General features: G+C 40.6%; 1 protein-coding gene across 1 annotated transcript in view; it reads left to right on the forward strand.

Annotated features, from left to right (window-relative positions):
* The first annotated feature begins 1465 nt into the window (after positions 1-1465).
* Positions 1466-19436, forward strand: part of AFP (alpha fetoprotein) — a 39678-nt gene continuing 21707 nt past the window's right edge. Inside the window, exons 1-6 of the mRNA XM_027854586.1 lie at positions 1466-1570; positions 4710-4761; positions 6076-6205; positions 7733-7947; positions 12301-12433; positions 17134-17231. Of these exons, the coding sequence (XP_027710387.1) occupies positions 1486-1570; positions 4710-4761; positions 6076-6205; positions 7733-7947; positions 12301-12433; positions 17134-17231 (713 nt within the window). The 5' untranslated portion in view covers positions 1466-1485. The remainder of the gene's footprint in view (positions 1571-4709; positions 4762-6075; positions 6206-7732; positions 7948-12300; positions 12434-17133; positions 17232-19436) is intronic.

The following is a 19436-nucleotide window of genomic DNA, read 5'->3' on the forward strand; positions in this document are numbered from 1 at the left end:
GGTGAGGATCACAATCAGTGTAGTACTGTAAGTATGGAGGTAACTTGTCCCTAGGCAATGTGGATAACAGAGGGAGAGGGATCAACTCTTTAGTGAACCAAGGTGCTTTCTTCTTTTGGGGAATAATCTCAATCAGTGCAGTGATATAAGTGGGTCTCTAGAAGATTGGACAGCTCTACTAGATGTAATGATGGTGGGTGGTTGTTTTTCAATTTTCATGGGCTTGGATGTCAGTCCTCCTTATTTTTGCATTTTGCTCATAGGGTCAGTTGAAAGGAAATGTAGAAGCCATTAAGTCTAACCCTCTCATTACAAGATAGGAAACAGAGTCAAATAGAAGTGAAGTCTAGAGATAAAGTGACATGACAAAGGTTACGCAGATAATAAGTGTCCGAGGCAGGATTTAAACCAAAGGTTTCTTAGCTTCAAATCCAGGGGTCTATTTATTATACCACATAACCTCTTATATTTGATTTATTGTTATTTTGAGTGTTTGCTTTGGAGTCGAGTAGCCTTTCTTTCTTCCCTCTTTTCCTTTTCCTTTTTTTCTAAGAGATCTAGAGAAGAACCAAAATCTGCTGTTTCCAAAGGAAACCTTGTGTTTGTATAGGGGCATGAGTCAAAGAGATATTTGTTAGAGAGGCCCCCAAGTTTGAACCTTGCCTGTGTAAACACATGGTCTTCAGTTCTGGGTCATAGGTTAAATGTAAAGAAATGACAGTAAGTTGTCATTTAGGTCTTAGTTACTTGCTTTAAAATAGAAATTAGTTACTTAAACCCTGTAGATTCAAAAACTACGAGTTGAATAATTCAACTAATTAGGGGCAGATAAATTGGGTGCTTCACTTGACATCAAAAGGATGTATACTGGGTGCCTAATATTTTTGGTGTTTAGCCAATAATAACATGCTAAATGTTACTTGCTTACATTTCTCCAAGAATATGATCCATACCGACTGAACAAATGAAATGGTCCTATGGGATTCTTGGCAAGAATTTTCAGCAGGTAAAGCAATTTTGCCGTTCAGACTTTATTCACAATCTGGCATCTCCCAAACACACAATACACTATCTTTTCAGTATCTTTGCAAAAAATAAAAAAGAATTACTAAGCACTTTAGGCACGAGTCAGGTCTTCTGAGAATAGGGCCATTCCCTTTAGAAGAGAGAAATGACCAATATCTATTTGAATATTGTGTAGTGTGATAAGAATATTTGTCCATATCCTAAAAATTGAATGGATTTTTCAAGGTCTTCTTTTGCCAAGAAGAGGCCTTTGTCCTTGAAAATAACATGCAAATAATATTTAGGCTGTTAATTATTGTCATATTGTCCAATTTTCAACCAACAGGCTAAGGAAAAAAAAAGAAGTCTAGGCTAACAAATCGTTAATGATTAACAGGCATCACTTTTGAAGAGTATAAAAGGATTTCGGGTTGACTTTCAACATGAGCAGCAAGTCCTCTGGAAGGAACAATTGACATCATGAAGTGGGCAACTTCTATACTCTTGCTGGTTCTAGTAGGTTTTGCTGAATCAAAAATACTACACACAAGTGCCTCTGGTATAGGTAAGCCACCATTTTTTTTTGTATTTTTGATGAAATTTTTTTCCAGCAGAATTAGCTTCAGGTAATAATAAGGAAGCTTACCCAAGAAAGATTGTTGTAATATAAGATATCTTACAGATACAGTTACTACTCAGTTTAGAATGATGAAAATGTAATAAACCACTCTTGGAGTTAGAAAGACATTTTACATAAGAGTAGCACAGTTCGGGCATTTTGCATGTTTGTGGTCTCAGTTTTCTCCCTGTAAAATGAATAAACATCATGATAACAGGAGTAGGGGGATTTTGAGTGACATGATATAGTTGATATTGAGCTGGCCTTGAAGCCAGAGAGAGCTGGGTTTTAGTCCTGCCATGACATATATTGGCTGTGGGACCCTGGGAAAAATCACTTAACTTCTCAGTGTCCCATGTAACTCTCTAAGAATGTAAGTGGCAGAGGAGGTGCTGACCTGCATTGGTAGAGGAATTTTCCTCCCCCTGGAGTACCAATGAAATCAATGAGATCAGAGGTCTAGTCCCTATCCCTGCAAAGCAATGGAGGGGCCACTGGCCTTGACTCAGAAGATCTAATTATGAAGCTGCCACTTAACTCCCTGGGTAACCATGGCCAAGTTGTTCAATCTCTCTGAGTTTCTTCACCTGTAAAAATGAGGCTGGTAAGACTTTTGCTACTGTAATAGCTAATAACAGCTTGCATTTGTATGGTGCTTTAAGATTTGTGAAGTGCTTAACACGTATTATCCCATTTGGTTTACTAGCCTCAGGACCTCCCTCAGCCCTTTGCAAATGTTAAATTAATATAGAAATGTGAGTTCCTATCACTGTGACTATAACCTCTAAGGTCACTTGCAGCTCCAGGGTTCTGTGACTCTATTTATCCTGTGTGCAAACTGCAGACATTTAAATGTGTTAACATAACAGAAAAAATAATCATCCAGACATGAATGGACTTGGAGAACTGCTAAATTCTTTCCTTGTGTAAACTGGAAGTACATAACACACCAAACTCTGGAGAAGATTTATGATAATTATGAAGCTGGGTTCACTATAGATTCCATGTTGATCCTATTTCAAACACATAGGTTCATGGATCTCTAGTTGGTAGGGACTTTGGAAGCCATTTAAACCAATCCTCTCATTTTACAGATGAGTAAACTGAGGCCAAGGAAGTTAATTGGCTTGCCCAGGGTCATGTAGGCTATAGGTGTTAGAAGTGGAATTCGAATCCTGTTCAAAATTCTGATTCCAGATCCAGTGGTTTTTTTCCATAGTTTTCTTTTAATAGAATTCCTCTCTTCCTTCCAGAGTCAGCCCAAGTACAACTTTCTACATGAAACTTTTCAAATTACTTTCAGTGCCCTTACTCCCAAATGCCCTTGCATTTAACTACTTTGTACTGATTTGTCTTTATTCTCTTTATATCAATTCTGAATGCATTGAAATATGTACTTATTGACTCATCTGTTAGAAGTTCTTCAAAAGGAGGGATTGTTTCACTCTTTGTATCCCTAAAGCCTAGCATTTAGTGGGTGCACACAAAGGCTCACTGGTTGATTATTTGATTAACAGTACGTTTTCTCCTTGGGAAGCACATCGAAGTTGTCAATACAAAATTCCAGCTTTTTGCTGTTTTTGTTGTTGTTAATTGACTCTCCAGAACAGTACAATGAACAATAACAACAATTCTTAAATTGCATAGACCTATGGAATCCAAAACTTGGAAGGGATTTTTGAGGTTACCTTGGACAGTCCTGCACATGATATAATTTGACAAACACTTGCTACATGTCTCCTCTTCTGTGTCAGGGACTGGGGTAATTTAGGGGACAATCATACTTTGAGTTTATCCTATCCTTGACAGATCTCTGTTTGAATGCTTCTAGTGACCTTGGCCCCATGTAAATCAATTTACATATCTGGGAAAAAAACCTCCAGAGTCTCAAAAGGTTTTCTAGTTCTCTTTTGGATGAAAACTTTGGAATTCTATTTTACTATTTTTAAATTTTATATATTTCACTTTTAATTTATGAATAAAATAAGCATTTCTATAGCATAGTATAATAAAAAAGATGATTGCATATGAAGCTACAAATCTACTGTATACAACCTGTTATTCATTTTAAATATATAATGAAGTTGTCATGTAAATTTCTTTCTCCCCCTTTTTCTTCCTGCCCCCATCTAAATAAATTCCTTGGTGGCAGATGAAATTCTCTAGCTAAATATAGGGAAACCAAGAATTAAAACTAGGGGTGTGTGTTTATGGGGGGAAGGGGAGGAGAGAACACAACGAGAATAGAGAAGGGAAAACTAGAAAGAAGGGCAAAAAGAAAGAAAGAAGGCAACTAGGGAAATGCAGACTAGCCAACACCATTGTCCTATTCCTCTATTTCCTGTGGGTCTTAAAGATAAACTGAGTAGGGGTAGCAGCAGTAGGATTTGACCCTGATAGAAAAAGCTCTGTAGAGTAGATCTCGGCTCTGCCTCTCACTAGCTATTCATAGCATATTCAATAGATCTGGATATGATCAGAACCACCCAGATCTCTAACATCTTACAGAAGAGGAAACTCAGGCCAAAGGTCTTAACCAGGGTCCCTCAAGTAGTAAGTGGCCAAGATGGGATTTGAGCCCAGCTCTTCTTACCCCACAGTCACTGCTCTTTCCTCTGCCTTGTTGACTACATTAGTCAAGTTAGAACCTCTTTGGGTCTTGGTTTCTTCTTCTATTAAATGAAAGGATAGGGGTAGATGAAGCCCAGGGTCCTTTCCAGCTCTGTTTATGCTCACATTTCCTCAAAGAGCTGTGAATTCTTCTGTCCAAAAAGGCACCTGAGATTGCTCTTTGAATATCCATTCTGCATGGACATTAGGATAGCTTAGCATTGGTCTAGAACCTTGGGGACCTGGCTTCTAGACTTGACTCTTCTGCTAATTTGCCACATGCCTTTGGACAAATCCTTTAATGTCCCCAGGCCTGAGTTCCCCCATTTATAAAATGAGAAGGTTTAGACTGGATGAACTCTAACATTTTTCCACATTTGTTCATGCCCATTTGTCTATAATTAATATTGTTTTTCCAGTTGCAGTATGATGTCTAAAATGCCATTTTTTACAACATATAAATCTTGTTTTCCAGATTCAACACCAAATTCTCCCCAATGCACAACAGAAGGAAACTTACTTGATACGTGAGTTTTGTTCGTATTATTTTAAATGCAATATATCTGTGAATTATCAATACACAGAATGTCCCAAAAGTCTTGGTGCAGTTTAAATTTCCTAGAGCTTACTATGTTATGTTACTTGATGTCCCTTAAGGCTTAAAATCAGACTGAGACTTTTGAGATATCCTTTGATTGGTTTGCAAAACAACTATAGAATTCTAACTATAGAATTTCATAAGATTTTAGCACCTAGGTCAAATGAAATGATCACGTAAAGGGTAACTTGACAGTTCTTGCTTCAGATGACAGATGCAAGACTTCTTGAAACTCAAGTTCAAGGCACCCTTGAATAGGCCAAATGACCCTTGCAGTCAGTTAAATGCCATTCAATTCTTTGTTCTGTAGAAGAGTCCAATTTATTATTTTTTTTCAGGCAATTGGGGTTAAGTGACTTGCCCTGGGTCACACAGCTAGTAAATGACAAATGTTTGGTCTGAGGCTAGATTTGAACTCAGGTCCTCCTGACTTCAGGGTGCTCTATCCACTGTGCCACCTAGCTGGGCCATAAATATTTTTGTATCTGCATATACCTTACCCTTTTTTTATACAACCTAGTAGTTGTATTTTTGTTTTTTGTAGTCCAATTTAATTTTAAAAATTCAGGACCACTGAGTGTCTAATCAACTGTGACTTATTAGGTGAAAAATTAAGGGTTTTTGGCACCCGATTCAATTGGATGACAATAGCCACATTCTCTCTTTATAGACATTTAAAATTTTGCAAATAATTTTCAAAGGAAATGAGATGCCATTTCCTGTTACTTGGGATTATAAATTACTCTTTTGGTTGCTGGCCCCATTTCAGGAAGGTGTGAGCTCTGAGGTGGGGGGAGGGTGGGGACAGAACATTCCAATTATTTCCTTCGCTCTCCAGAACTTTTCTTAAGGCAATTAATGCTCTACATTTGAACCAGGAAGTTCACCTGGCGTTGAACAAGGCACTCTTCTGGAAGGCTGAATTTGGTCCTGTTCATGACAGATTTTGCCAAGGGGCCAATTTCAGAGGCCAACTGAGTCAAAGGCAGAAGGAAACTTGCTTTTCAGGGGGGCCAATAGGGCACAAAAGAGAAGCCAATCTTCACTCTCCGCTCATTTTGCATTTTAGCAAAAGGCTCATTGGGGGAAAGGGCAGTGTGGTTTCTGAAGGTTTGTTTGAAGGCCTAGAGATCCTCATTCACCTGAGTCATTAGAAATCACCTAGTCATTAGAAAGTCAGGCATCTCGAGAAAACAGAACGTTTATTCTTTTATCTCTTTGATTTTTTGTCTTTTTATTTCAGGGCCACCATATTTTTTGCCCAGTTTATTCCAGAAGCCACTTACCAGGAAATAGGCAAACTAGTTAAAGATTTCTTAGCTGATTTCAAGAAACTTGTGACTGAAAAGCCCAAAGACTGTTTAGAAAAACAGGTAGGTATGACTTACAGTGTCTTTCTGCTGTATAAAGTAGGTAAAGAATTCCGAATATCTCCTTTGTCCCTAACAAGAAAAGAGCTGCTTTCTATTTCTCTTCTATATTAATTTCCCCCCTCCACCCCCTTAGCCTCAAGTCTAGTCAAAAGTCTTTAGATTTTTTAAAATCAGAAGTCAAGGTTTTTTTGATGAAGCTGCCTTTTGGGGTGATATTACTAGTCATTTGTAAGACTGTGACACAAGATGGAAGTGAGTCATGGTTTCACATCCTGCTTCTTCCAGTTGCTTTTCTAAGTGACCTTGGAAAATCTCATTCATTCTCTGTGCCTCAGTTTCCATATAGGCAAAATGAAGAGGTTGACCTAGATGAGCAAGGTAATTTTCATCCTATGATTCTACGATCTTTGGTGCTCTCTAGTTGTCCTGTCTGCATATTCAGGTTCAGAACTATTTTTGGAACTGAGTGCCCTTCTGAATCATAGGTTTTGTGGTGGCTAAAGCTTCAATACCCATCTCTCTATTTTTTTCTGGAGTAACATTATCTTTAAAAAATATTATTGATGTCTTGTTTTTACAACACTTTCATTTCCAGATATATCTTTCTTCTACCAAATGAGCCACATTTGGTAATAAATAGAAAAAAGAAAGAGAAGAAAAAAAGAACAGTTCAGCAAAACCAATCAAAAGATCTACGTCAAGGGTGGGGGCCAGAGGCCACGTGTAGCCCTCTAAGGTCCTCAGGTGTGGCCCTTTGACTGATTCCAAACTGTGAAGCTTCCCCACCCCTGATCTACGATGTCTGAGAGTATCCACAATATTCCATGCCCATAGTTCCCAATCTCTGCAAAGAAAATAGGGAGACAGTCACATCCCTTTTCTTTTTTGATCGATTTTTAACATTCTTTTTTAAAAATTTTGATTGCCAAATTCTCTCCCTCTCTACAGCCACTCCTCCACCCATGGTGAAGGCAAGCAATACCCATTATACATCACATATCTTTTCAAAGTCAATCACAATTGTCCTTCCCTTCCCCCTCCCACTCCTTTCCGAGTCCCGGCAAAAATTGTTCACTCTTTCCACATCCTTGCTGCTCCCACCGTCTTCGGTTGGAGCTCTTTCCCATTTGACAGGAACTGGCCACGAGTGCGGAATGCTGTATGCAGGGGGCATCACAGGCATCCCTCCTAGGTCCCCAGCTTCCAGCTGGCTCAGGAGCACTGGGAGCATCACTGAAGGGGTGATTCCAGACCTATTAAAAGTCCCCCATGCCCATGCCGCCCCCGCCCCCAGCCTCCTCACCTGGGCTCCCTGAGCTCAGCCACACCTGTGCCCAAACAGGTAGAGAGGAAACCAACAGATTGGAATGACCACAACTCCTTTTTTTTTCCTCTCTATTTTCCCAGTCTCATTTGGTTGGGGGTGCGGGGTGGCAGGTGGTATCATATGTTTTTAATGAGCTTTGTAGACTCTCCACTTCAAGATGCTTCTCTCCCCATCTCCCCACCCCCTTTTAATTGTATAAGCTACCTGCCTTCTTGGAAGAAATCTGTCACGATAAAGACATCTCTGAAAAGCACGGGCTTGCGGGCTGCTGCGGCAAAGCTGGAAGGGACAGATTAGAATGTTTGCTGGCTCACAAGAGGCTGGGCAATGCAGCATCCATCCCAGAATTCCAAATTCCAGAAGCTGCCCAGAGCTGCACAGCTCACCAAGAGAACTCAGTGACTTTCATGAACAGGTGAGGAGCCAGGTTTGCTCGCTTGCAGAGATGCTGCTGAGTCCTCTGGAAAAGCACAGCCAAACGCTCTGCTTAGCGCGTAAGACTCGTCCCAAATTATTGCACGCTTCCCCAAAGGGAAGGCAGCAGGAAGGCTGTCATCTCACACTCTAAAATATTTTGGTGGTTCTTTGTTTTACCAGCCTCTGAGTAATACACCAAACATAAAAACATTAGGGAGGGCTCTTTCCTTACAGGGGCAATTTGCTTTGGAGCCGAGAAGACCTGATTCTCTACGCTTTGCTCATTTATTAGCTAAGTGACTCTGGGTAAGTTGAGTGACGTCTCTGAGACTCAGTCCCCTCATTTCTAAATGGGGATAAATCAAGTCAAGTCAACAGTCAGCTACTATGTTTCCAGCACTGTGCTAAGCACTGAGAATACAGAGAAAGTTAAAAGCAAAAGTCAAATCAGAATAAAACAAAAACCCAATCCCATTTCTTAGGAAGCTTACAGGCTAGTGGGGGAGAGAGCGTGCAAACAACCATGTGCAAACAAGACATAAGATAAATTGGAGGTAGTGTCAGAGGGAAAGCATAAAGACGAAGGAGGACTGGGAAAAATATCTTGCAGAACGTGATGTTTTTGCTGAGACTTGAAGGAGGCTGGGGAATCTAGGAGGTGGAATGAGGAGGGACAGAGATGCAGGTGTGGCAGACAGCCAGGGAAAATCCCAGAACTCAGGGATGGAGTGTCTTATGTGAGGAAGAGTTAGCAGGTCAATGTCTCAGGGTTGGTGTGAGGCTCGAGTGAAGAAAGTCCTTGCAAGTTATAAAGCATATGTAAAAGTGAGCTAAAATGGCCATCCTCTATTTTCTTCTCTTGTTTTTAGGTGCCAGATACTAAGGTGCCATAAAAATAATTCAGGCAATCAATAAGTGGTTATGAAAAGCCAACTCTATGCCAGGCACTCTCTGAGGTGCTAGAGATAATAAGGGAAACCTCCTTAAGGATTGAATCATGGATCAGCTTTGTGTTCACAAAATTGCCCACAAAAAGAAAAATATAATATGTAAATTATATATATAAACAATATAAATATAAACAATATACAATATATAAACTATATATATAAACAATAATATATACTATATAAAAATATAAATAATATAATATATAAACAATAATATAATACTAAATAATAAGCTATAATATAACATAATAAATATAAAATATAAATAAATGAAGTGCTGGAGATGTAATAGTATTAAATTAGCCTTCTGGGGCCAGTGAAATATCAGTCTGTCGACAAGCATTTATTAAGTACCTACTGTATTTCAGGCACTGTGCTAAGAACTGAGGATACAAAAAAAGGCAAAAAAAATTCCTTGTTCTCAGGGAGCCCAGAGTCTAGTGGGTGAGACAACATGCACACAAATTAGTACAAACAATATGTACACACATATGATAAATTGGAGATATTCAACAGAGGGAAGGCATTAGAATTAAGGTATATCAGGAAAGGTTTCTGGGAGCAAGTGAAGAAATGGCACTTTATTAAATTTATTCATTCAACAAATGTTTACTGACCATCTACATACAAGGCAATATGGGGGCGGGACATTACCATTAATGGATGCAAAAATTACTAAGTCAGGCTCTTTGTCCTTACACACTATTGGAGAAGATAAAATGGATTCCAATAATCGTCATGCTAAATTTAAGAGGTGAGCTGTGCCAGGGAATTCCAAGGAAAAAGAGGTTGCTTGTGGTTGGAGGCCTTTGATTTCACCGTAGTCAATTTGATGGGCATTTATTATGATGCCTTCAATAGTATAGGCCAGGCACTGTTAGGTACTGGGGACAGAAAGAAAAACAAAAACAAAACAGTTCCTGCCCTCAAGGGGCTTGAATTCTAAGTGAGGAGAGCAAGAGAACAAGCAACATGTACTATGATAGCTAAAGACACTATATATTCAAATATATATAAACATACATATTTGTACACATATATATGTGTGTATATCGATATGCATACACATATAGGGCAGCCAGGTAGTATAATGCATAGAGCCCTGGGCTTGAAGTCAGGAAGACTCATCTTTCTGAGCTCAAATCCAGCCTCAGATGCTTCTTATCTGTGTGACCTGGGCAAGTTATTTAACCCTATTTGCCTTAGTTCCTCATCTGTAAAAATGAGCTGGAGAAGGAAATGCCAAACCACTACCAGTATCTTTGCCAAGAAAACTCCAAAATGGGGTCATGAAGGGTCAGACAAAACTGAAATGACTGAACAGTAACAAAAATATGTATTTTGGAATGGAGAGGGGAGATAAGGAAGGCATGAAATAAGAGATGATACTTGAACTAAGCCTCAAACGGAGGTAGGGCTTCTAAAAAGTAGAGATGAGGAGGGAAAGGGGCCTTCCTGGAGAACTTTGGAGCCAAGCCTAGAAGGGTATGATAGGAATTCAGCAGGCTGGGCTTCATGGGCATAGGGGGTCATGTCATGTTAGGTAGGGGAATGCCATTGTGGACAAAGGGATGAGTGGGAGTTGAAGGTGAATTGGGCATGGATGGTGAATGGTAAATAGTCCAGTTGGACAGTAGTGTTGAATCATGAAGAGCAACAGTGACAGGTGGGAATGAAAAAGTAGGTTGGAACTCCTCTGTGGTGGGTCCAAAAACAAGACCAACCGTCAATTTGTGTTAAGAATTCCTAGTGCATTCAGATAAGTACTGTCAGGCTGGGTCATAACTATAACATGACATGGTTCCCCAGTCCCATTGTAGCTGGGGATTTGAGCAGCATAAACCAAGGGCTTAATTGATATAGATGACTGTGGACATCTCCTCCTGCCAGAGACCGTAAACTATGGGATAGCACAAATCCCTTTTGAGACTCTTTTTCTCAATCGGTTTTGTCTAGTTCTCCCTTTCACCCAATGCTTTCCCATTACCATCAAGACTTATCTCCTCCGGACACCAAATTACTCATGCTCTATGTCCTGGATGCTCTCTGGCATGCTCAGATTGCCTAGACGAAGGTCCTACGCCATGAATGAGTAAAGCATTTTTTAAGCACTTACGACGTATAAAGCATTGTGCTGAGGGTTGGAAATCCAAGAAGAAAAGGAAACCAATCCTTCATCCCAAGGAGCTCCCAGTCTTTAAACTCCTTCTCACTGTAGGTCTTTCCTGGCTTCAGTGTAAGTCAGGGATTCTTAACCTTTTTTTTTTTTTTTGTAATCTGGTAAAGCCTACAGACCTCTTCTTAGAATCATTTTTAAATGTATAAAATAAGATACATAGAGTAACATAAGGAAGCAAATTATACTGAAATTGTTATCAAAATATTTAGGAACCAAAAAAACCCCTAAAGCCAGTTCACAGACACAGGTTAAGAATTCTTGGGGTTAGCGTCCGAGGGGGCGAGCCTCCCCCAGCCTATGCTTTGTATTTATGCCTGCCTCCCGACTCTACAGAGTCCTATCTCTGGAAAGGCTAGATATTCATGTCCTGTACTGAATATGCCAATTCAACTCTTTATTTCTTTATCAGAAGCCTGAGCTTGGTGGACCATGAAGCATGTCCTTGATTTCCGATTCTTTGTTCCAAAGCCTTGCTAGAGAGAGTGACGTAGTTAGTGACAATCATCTTTCCTACGCAGGCTCACGTAGAATTGAATTTTACACTTCTCTATTTTACCGGTTGGCTACACTTACGCATTATTTGTTGGTGCTGCTGTCATTGTTGTTATTCAGTAGGGTCTGACTCTATGCAATCCCATGGACTTTGTGGGTTTTCTTGGAAAATATGCTGAAGTGGTTTGCTATTTCCTTCTCCAGTGTGTCTCCATTTTACAGATACAGAACTGAGGCAAATAGGAGCTAAGTGACTTGCCCAGGGTTACACAGCTAGCAAATGTTTGAGGCAGGATTTGAACTCAGATCTTCCTGACTCCAGTCCAGGTGTTCTATCTACTGTACCACTCAGCTGCCCATTATGTATTATAGTTATCTATATTAGTGTCTTATTTCCCCCTCTTCACACTAGATTGTGAACTTTATAATCCTGGCAGAGTATAACACAAATAGTAGATGCTTAATATTTATTGAATGAATAAGAAACATCATCTGAATTTTTAAGTTACTTTGCTTTCATTTAAAAAAAAAATCAGGGAACATAAACTTACCAGTGGGATCTAGAGAGAAAATAAGCTTGTTTCTTCCCTTGCTCCATGATAGGCATTAAAGTTGAAATTATCTACATTTCTGGATCAGAATCTTTAAAACAAATCCCAGAACTGACTGAATTCATCTTCCCCTTTCATATGTGATTGTTTATCTTGTTGCCATGTGTGCTTGATTACAGATATATCTATGAAATTTCCAGAAGGCACCCATTCCTCTATGCACCCACAATCCTTTCTTTGGCCTCCCGATATGACAAGATAATCTTCAATTGTTGCCAAGCTGAAAATGCAGTTGAATGCTTTCATAACAAGGTATGGCTTTGTTGTGTCTACATGACTCGATATTGTGGTTGATGAATGCCCCTGGCTTGATACTTATCAAAGAGAAGTTTAAAGATAAAATGAGAATACTCCTTTTGAATCATCAGTACCTTTCCAGGAGTCATGCTTGTTCCAGCATTTGGATCTTTTTTTTACTAAATGACTGAGAGGGTTTGAGAAATTAGAGAAAATGGAAGGGATAAGTAAGAAAGGGGAAAGAAGGAAAATGGAGCCTGAAAGGAGAGGGTGAAGGAGAGGGAAAAGAAGATTTAGGGGAAAAGGGAGAAAGATAGACAGAGGGAGGGATAGAGAGAGAGGGAGGGAGGAAGAGAGAGAGACAAAGAGGAGAGAGAGCCAAAGGGAGAGAAAGACACAGAGAGAGAGAGACAGAGGGGAGAGAGGGAGACAGAGAAGAGAGGGAGAGGGAGAGGGAGAGGGAGAGAGAGAGAAAGAGAGAGAGAGAGAGAGAGAGAGGATAATAGGGACAAAAAGATGGAAGGAAGAGATGGGGGAAGATGAGATGGAGGGCACAAGTGGATGGGTTGCCATTGGCAACCTCATCCTCTGAGCCTGAGGCAAAGCAGGAAAAGATGGGGGGTATGATGCTTCAATGATTCAAAGTATGGAACTGGGGAGTAGAGGGAGCTGACATTGGGGTGTCTTGAGACTTTTTCAGTGAAGTATGAAGTAAGATCCAGGGCTGAGAGCCAGATCAGGACCAGGAATAGGAAGGGCTTGCACAGGTTAGTGCTTTCAGCACTGAATGGCTGGGAAAAAATTCCCCAGAGATTCTCTCCTTTCAGCTTTCCCTATGTTTTATTCCTGCTAAAACCTGTTGTCACTGCAACCTCTAATCATTTCTACTCTGGGCAACTTTCTTCCTTCCAAAGTCTTGAACCCTTGGTTAACCAGTTCAATTGTATACTGTCCTTAACCCTCGAATTCCTCATCTCTTTGTCCTACCACTGCCCATTCCTTTCAAACACCAACTCTGTCTGATTTCCACCATTCACCTTATTGACCTCTGCTTCTCTTCAGCCAAACACAGTTGGAAAAAAATCATCGAAGAAGTCAGACACCACAATTCTCCATTATCCAGTCTCAGTTGGACCCTCAGTGTTGAACATCAACGTGTTTCCTCTTCCCTGACTATCGCTCTATAGCACATCTCAACTGCTGTTCCAAACCTTCTCTTTTCTCAGGACACCCACACCACCTCTCTCTATTCTTGGTCCTTACCTCATACTTCATTAAAAAAAAATCTGAAACCATCCCAATATCCCTCTCTTCCCTAGTTCCATGTTTTGAATGATCTAAGCATCACTAACCCCCTCCCCCTAATCCTTTTCTGCTTTGCTCCAGTCTCAGAGGGTAAAGTTGCCAGTAGTAACCTATCTACTTCTGATCTCCATGCCATATTCTCTCATTTCTTCCAGGAACTTGTCCCTTCTGTTATCCCTTATCTATCCCCAATTTATTGGCTCCTCTGCTGCCCACAGACATGCCCAGATCTTCCCAACCTTTAAAAAAAACCTTTGCTTGACTCTTCTTGCCTTCACAAGTAAACTTGAAAAATCTCTCTACACTCATTGCTTCCATTTCATTCCCTCCCACTCTCTTCTCAATTCATTGCAATCTAGATTCTGTCCCCCATCACTTGACTGAACCTCTCCTCTCTAAAATCACCTTGGATCTTTACTGCTAAATCCTATGGCATTTTCTTAGTCTTCCTTCTTAACTTTTCTATAATACTTAACCATTATTATTTTCTTCCTGGTTTTTTTTGTTTTGTTTTGTTTTTTTCTTTATAAAACTTCTCTCTTATGGTTCACTTTCTGTTTGTCAGACCTATTTTTCTTGGTCACTTTCGAGGTTCAGGAGAACTCTTGTCCAACCCTCTTGTATGTAGCCCATGGCTCTGCTGGGTCCTCTCTTCTCCTTTTTCTCTAGTCTCTCTCTCTCTCTGTGATCTCATCAGCTTCCATGGGTTCAATTATCATCTCTGTGCAGATGAATCCAAGATCTATATACCCAGCCCTCATCTCTCTCCTGAGCAACAGCCCAGCTCCACTGACTCTCTGCTAGACATGTCCACTTGCATATCTGGTAGACAATCTCAACGTATCCAAAACAGGATCCCTGATCATTTCTCCTAAACCCATTGCTGCTCCTAACATACCTATCTCTGTTGAGGACATCCCCATTCTTCCAGTCTCTTGGGTTCACAACCGAGAATCATCCTCATATCTTCACTCTCACTATGGTCAATCAGCTGGCAAGTTTTGTCAATCCCTCCTCCTCAATATCTTCTATTATCTGTCTCCTCCACTCACACTCGCTCCCTTCACCTCAGCTCTCACCACCCCTCACCTTGACAATTGTAATTGTCTTCTAATCAGTCTCCCTGTCTCGGCCCCCTCCTGTCTCCAAACCTCTGCCAAAGTGATATTCATAAAGCACAGGACTTATCATGCCACTCCCCTCCTCAAGAAGATTCAGTGGCTTCCCATTGTCTTCAGGAACAAATCCAAACTTCTCCGACTGTCATTAAGAACCCTTCCCAGTTTGGTTCCATCTCCTTTGAGGCTGATCCCACCTTCCTTCCCCTCCTCTAGGTATTCCATCCAAACCTGTCCATGACGTTCTATATCTCCAGTCTTTGTATCTTTGTACAGGCTGGCTCCCATGCCATGGTTATGCTGCCTTCTTATCATCTACATCTTGGAAGCTCTAGCTCCCTTCAAGACTCAGTCAAGTCCCATTTCTTTCTTTCAATAGGCTTTTTCCAATTCTTTTCGGTTGTTGGTCCTTCCCTTTCCTCTCTTCCCCCTCCATCACTATGCATTTATTTTGTATATATTTTTTATTAACTGTAACTTTATTTTCTCATCTCATAAGAGGTAGGACCTCAGAGGGCTGTCATAAAGAGGGCTGTCATGTATATATTTTTTATTAGCTGTAACTTTATTTTCTCATCTCTAGAAGGGGAAGAATAAGAGCTAGGACCTCAGAGGGCTGTCATAAAGAGGGCTGTCATGTATATGTTTTTTATTAGCTGTAACTTTATTTTCTCAACTCTAGAATGGGGAGAATAAGAGCTCGGACCTCAGAGGGCTGTCATCAAATGAGATAAAATATAAAAAGCATTTTACAAAACTTTAAGCACTATATACATGCAAGTTATGATTACTGTATTGTTGTTGTTGTTGTTAGAATGTGAGCTCATTGAGGGCAAGTTTTATCTCACTCTTGATAGGCCCTTAATAAATGTTTAGTGATTGATTGAATGACACCTCCAAAGGAGACTTGGCAATGGGCAGGGCAGGGATAAAAACAGGTATGTTCTCAGACCTGGTTCTCTCACATTGGTACAGTGCTCTTCAGGCCATGGCAGAGGGGTGTAGGGAGAGTGTGATGATCTTTTAAGAGGGTACTCCCAACACTCTGTGCATGGTCACTCCCAGCTCTTCCTGGGGCTTCTGGGCTCATGCTCCAGGGCAGCTCAAGTGTTAGATTGGGAAGGCTGGGTTCTTGCTCAGATGGGCCCGAGTGACCTTCCATCTCTGAGATCAAAAACATGGAAATAGCAATCAGCTCTGGAGCTGAGACAGGAGGGAGAACAGATGAGAAGGATCTGACGCACAAGGGAGAATTACCATCAGAGCATGGACAGTTTGTCGAAATGAGACAGATTGGGCCTGAAAGAAAACATGGGATTTAGTCAAAATACATTCTGATTGAGTGATTGATGACAATTGACCCACTAGGGGCATGTATCATGAGTCAGAAATGCTTATTAAAGGATTAATCTTATCCTCATGACCATTCTATAGTGGATTTTTACTTTAGGTCATTAGCTTATAAGGGGCAGCTAGGTGGTGTAGTGGTTGGAGTACCAGGCTTGGAGTCAGGAAGACTCATCTTTCTGGGTTCAAATTCAGCCTCAGACACTTATTAGCTGTGTGGCCCTGGGCAAATCACTTCACCCAGTTTGCCTCAGTTTCTTTATCTATAAAATGAGTTGGAGAAGGAAACGGCAAACTACTCCAGTATCTTTGCCAGTCACAAAGAGTTGCACTCGACTGAACAACAAAAAAAAAACATGAGCTTATAAGTGCTCAGTTTATTATTGCAATTCAGAGCTAGTAGGGACCTTAGAGAGGATCTGATCCAACCCCCAATCTTTACTGGGGAGTAATCTGATGCCTAGAGGGCAGTGTCACCTTATTCCAGAGCCAGCACTTTCTTGGGAAGGGGGTAGAGTGGGACTAGTTTTATATAGCATTCTGAGATTTGCAAAGCACTTTACAAATATTATCCCATTCAATCCTCACAACCTGTGAGGTAGGTACTATTAGTATCCCCATTTTAGGGATGAGGAAATTGAGGAAAACCAAGGTTAAGTGACTTGACCAGGGTCACAGAGCTAGTAAATATCTGAGGCTGGATTTGAACTTGGAGTTTCTTGAATGTCCACTGAGCCACTTAGTTTTCCCTCTCCACTCTCCCCACTGTGCCATGCTACATTCCTATAACATTGGTATTTCAATTTAAAAAGTAACTTGCAAAAAGGACATACTGGCTATTTTTCTACATAGACATTCCATATTTTAAAATGTGACTTTTTGTTTGCTCATTATTCTTGTCCTTGAAAGTATATTCTTTTGATATCCCGTGTCTTTCGAATCCAGGCAGCACCGGTCACAAAAGAATTAAGAGAAAGCAGTTCAGTCAGCCAACACATATGTGGGGTCCTGAGGAAGTTTGGAGAACGGACTTTTAAGGCCATGTGAGTATCTAGCTCAGGGTTCTGGATAGCAAAGAGTGGATTCTTCACTGACTGCATGCTGAAAGCATTAGCTTTGGTCGTCACAATGTGTAGGAGCTCTGGTTACTCTGATGACTGCCAATTTCTTAGACTAGAATCATTCCCTTCATTTTTCACTCAGTTGTTTTCGGTCATGTCTGACTCTTCTTGACCCCATTTGGGGTTTTCATGGCAAAGATAATGAAGTGGTTTGCCATTTCCTTCTCCAGCTGGTTTGATAGATGAGGAAACTGAGGCAAACAGAATTAAGTGACTTTCCCAGGGTCATACAGCTAATAAGTGTCTAAGGCCAGATTCCAACTCAATTCTTCCTGAATCCAGGGCCAGTGTTCTATGCACTGCACCATATAGCTTTCTCTGGAATAAGGAAGAACTAAGTTCAAATCTGCCTCAGTTACGAGTTGTGTGACTCTGAGTGAGTTACTTACCCATATCTGTCTCAGTTTCCTAAACCATAATATGGGGATAACATCTACCTCCTAAGGTTGTTGTGAGGGTCAAAAGATCATATTTGTAAAGTGGCACATTCCAGACTCTTAACAAACGCTTATTTCTTTTTTTCTCTCCCTTTGCCTTACCAAAGTGGGGGACACATTATATGCATTTCATAAATGCTTGTGAATTGATTGGTTGATTGATGATAATTAACTAGCTGGTAATACACACACATATATAAAATCAGAAATATTTATCAGTCCTGTTCCTATACCCATTCTATAAGGAAATTTTAATTTAGAGAGGAAAAAATGGCATAATAAGCTTGTAAGCATGCAATTAAATATTATTACTACTAGTGGCACAACTAGGTGGTGCAGTGGGTAGAGTGTCATGCCTGTCATCTTCCTGAGTTCAAATATGGGCTCAGACACTAGCTGTGTGACCCTGGGCAAATCATTTAAACCCTGTTTGCCTCAGTTTCCTCATCTATCAAATAAGTTGGAGAAGGAAATGGCAAACCACTCCAGTATCTTTGCCAAGAAAACACCCAAAAAGTTGGACATGACTGAAATGACTCACCGCCAATTACTACTGATAGCTATCATTTATATAGCCCTGTAAGGCTATATAAGGCTGTGTGTGTGTGTGTGTGTGTGTGTGTGTGTGTGTGTGTGTGTGTAAAATCTCATTTGATCCTCCCTATAAACCTAAGAGATAGGGGCTGTTATCTCCATTTGACGGTGCCATGATACTACTTCAGGGAGGTCCAAAAAGAAACACTTAAGAATAGAGAGATGATTTATGGTGAGGAGAATCAGGGAATGCTTTATGGTAGAAGGGGTGCCTAAGCTGGGCTTCACAGAGTGGGTTTCAGTCAGCAGAGATGGGAAAGAAATGCATACCAGGCAAAGGGGATCAGAGGAACAAATATCCATTGGTGGGAAAACATTGGACCAGTTCAGGAAAAGGAAAACTACTCCATTTTTGGTGGAGTCAATTAATAAGCATTTCTTTCTTATCTATATTCTTGGTGCTGTACTAAGTGCTGGGGATATAAAAAGAGGTAAGACAGTCACTGCCCTCAAGGAGCTTAATTCTAATGGGAGAGACAACCTGAAAGCAAATATATACAGAGCGAGTTATATGCAGGATAAATAGGAAACAATTAACAGAGGGAAGGCACTAGAATTAAGAGGGATTGGAAAGAGCTTCCTGTAGAAGGTGAAATTTTATCTGGGACTTTAAGGAAGGCAGAGAAAAGGAGGAGGTACAGATGAAGAGGTAGAGCATTTCCTGAATGAGGGGACCACCAGAAAAAATGCCTGAAGTTCAGAGATGGTGTGTCTTGTCCAAGGAGGAACATTAAAGGGGGCAGTGTCACCAGATCACATAGTGGTGAGATGTAAGGTGTAAGATTAGAAGGTGTATGGATTTGTGTGGGGGGAATATTGATTATGAATAGCTTTGAACGCCGGAGGATTTCGTATTTGATCCTGGAATCCATAGGGAGCCATTGGAGTTTATTGCTGGGGTGGGATGGTGGAGTGGTGATGTGGTTGGACATTCAATTTAAGAAAATCACTTTGAAGGCTGAGTGGAGGATGAGCTGGAGTGGAGAGAGACTAGTATTGTAGCAGGCAGACTCCAAGAGCAGCTATAGCAGTAGTCCAGGTGAGAAGTGATAAGGAACTGCACAAAAGTGGTGGCCATATCTGAGGACTGAAGCGG

Source organism: Vombatus ursinus, unplaced genomic scaffold, assembly GCF_900497805.2.
Source record: "Vombatus ursinus unplaced genomic scaffold, bare-nosed wombat genome assembly UNPS02010461.1, whole genome shotgun sequence".
Classification (NCBI taxonomy): Eukaryota; Metazoa; Chordata; class Mammalia; order Diprotodontia; family Vombatidae; genus Vombatus; species Vombatus ursinus.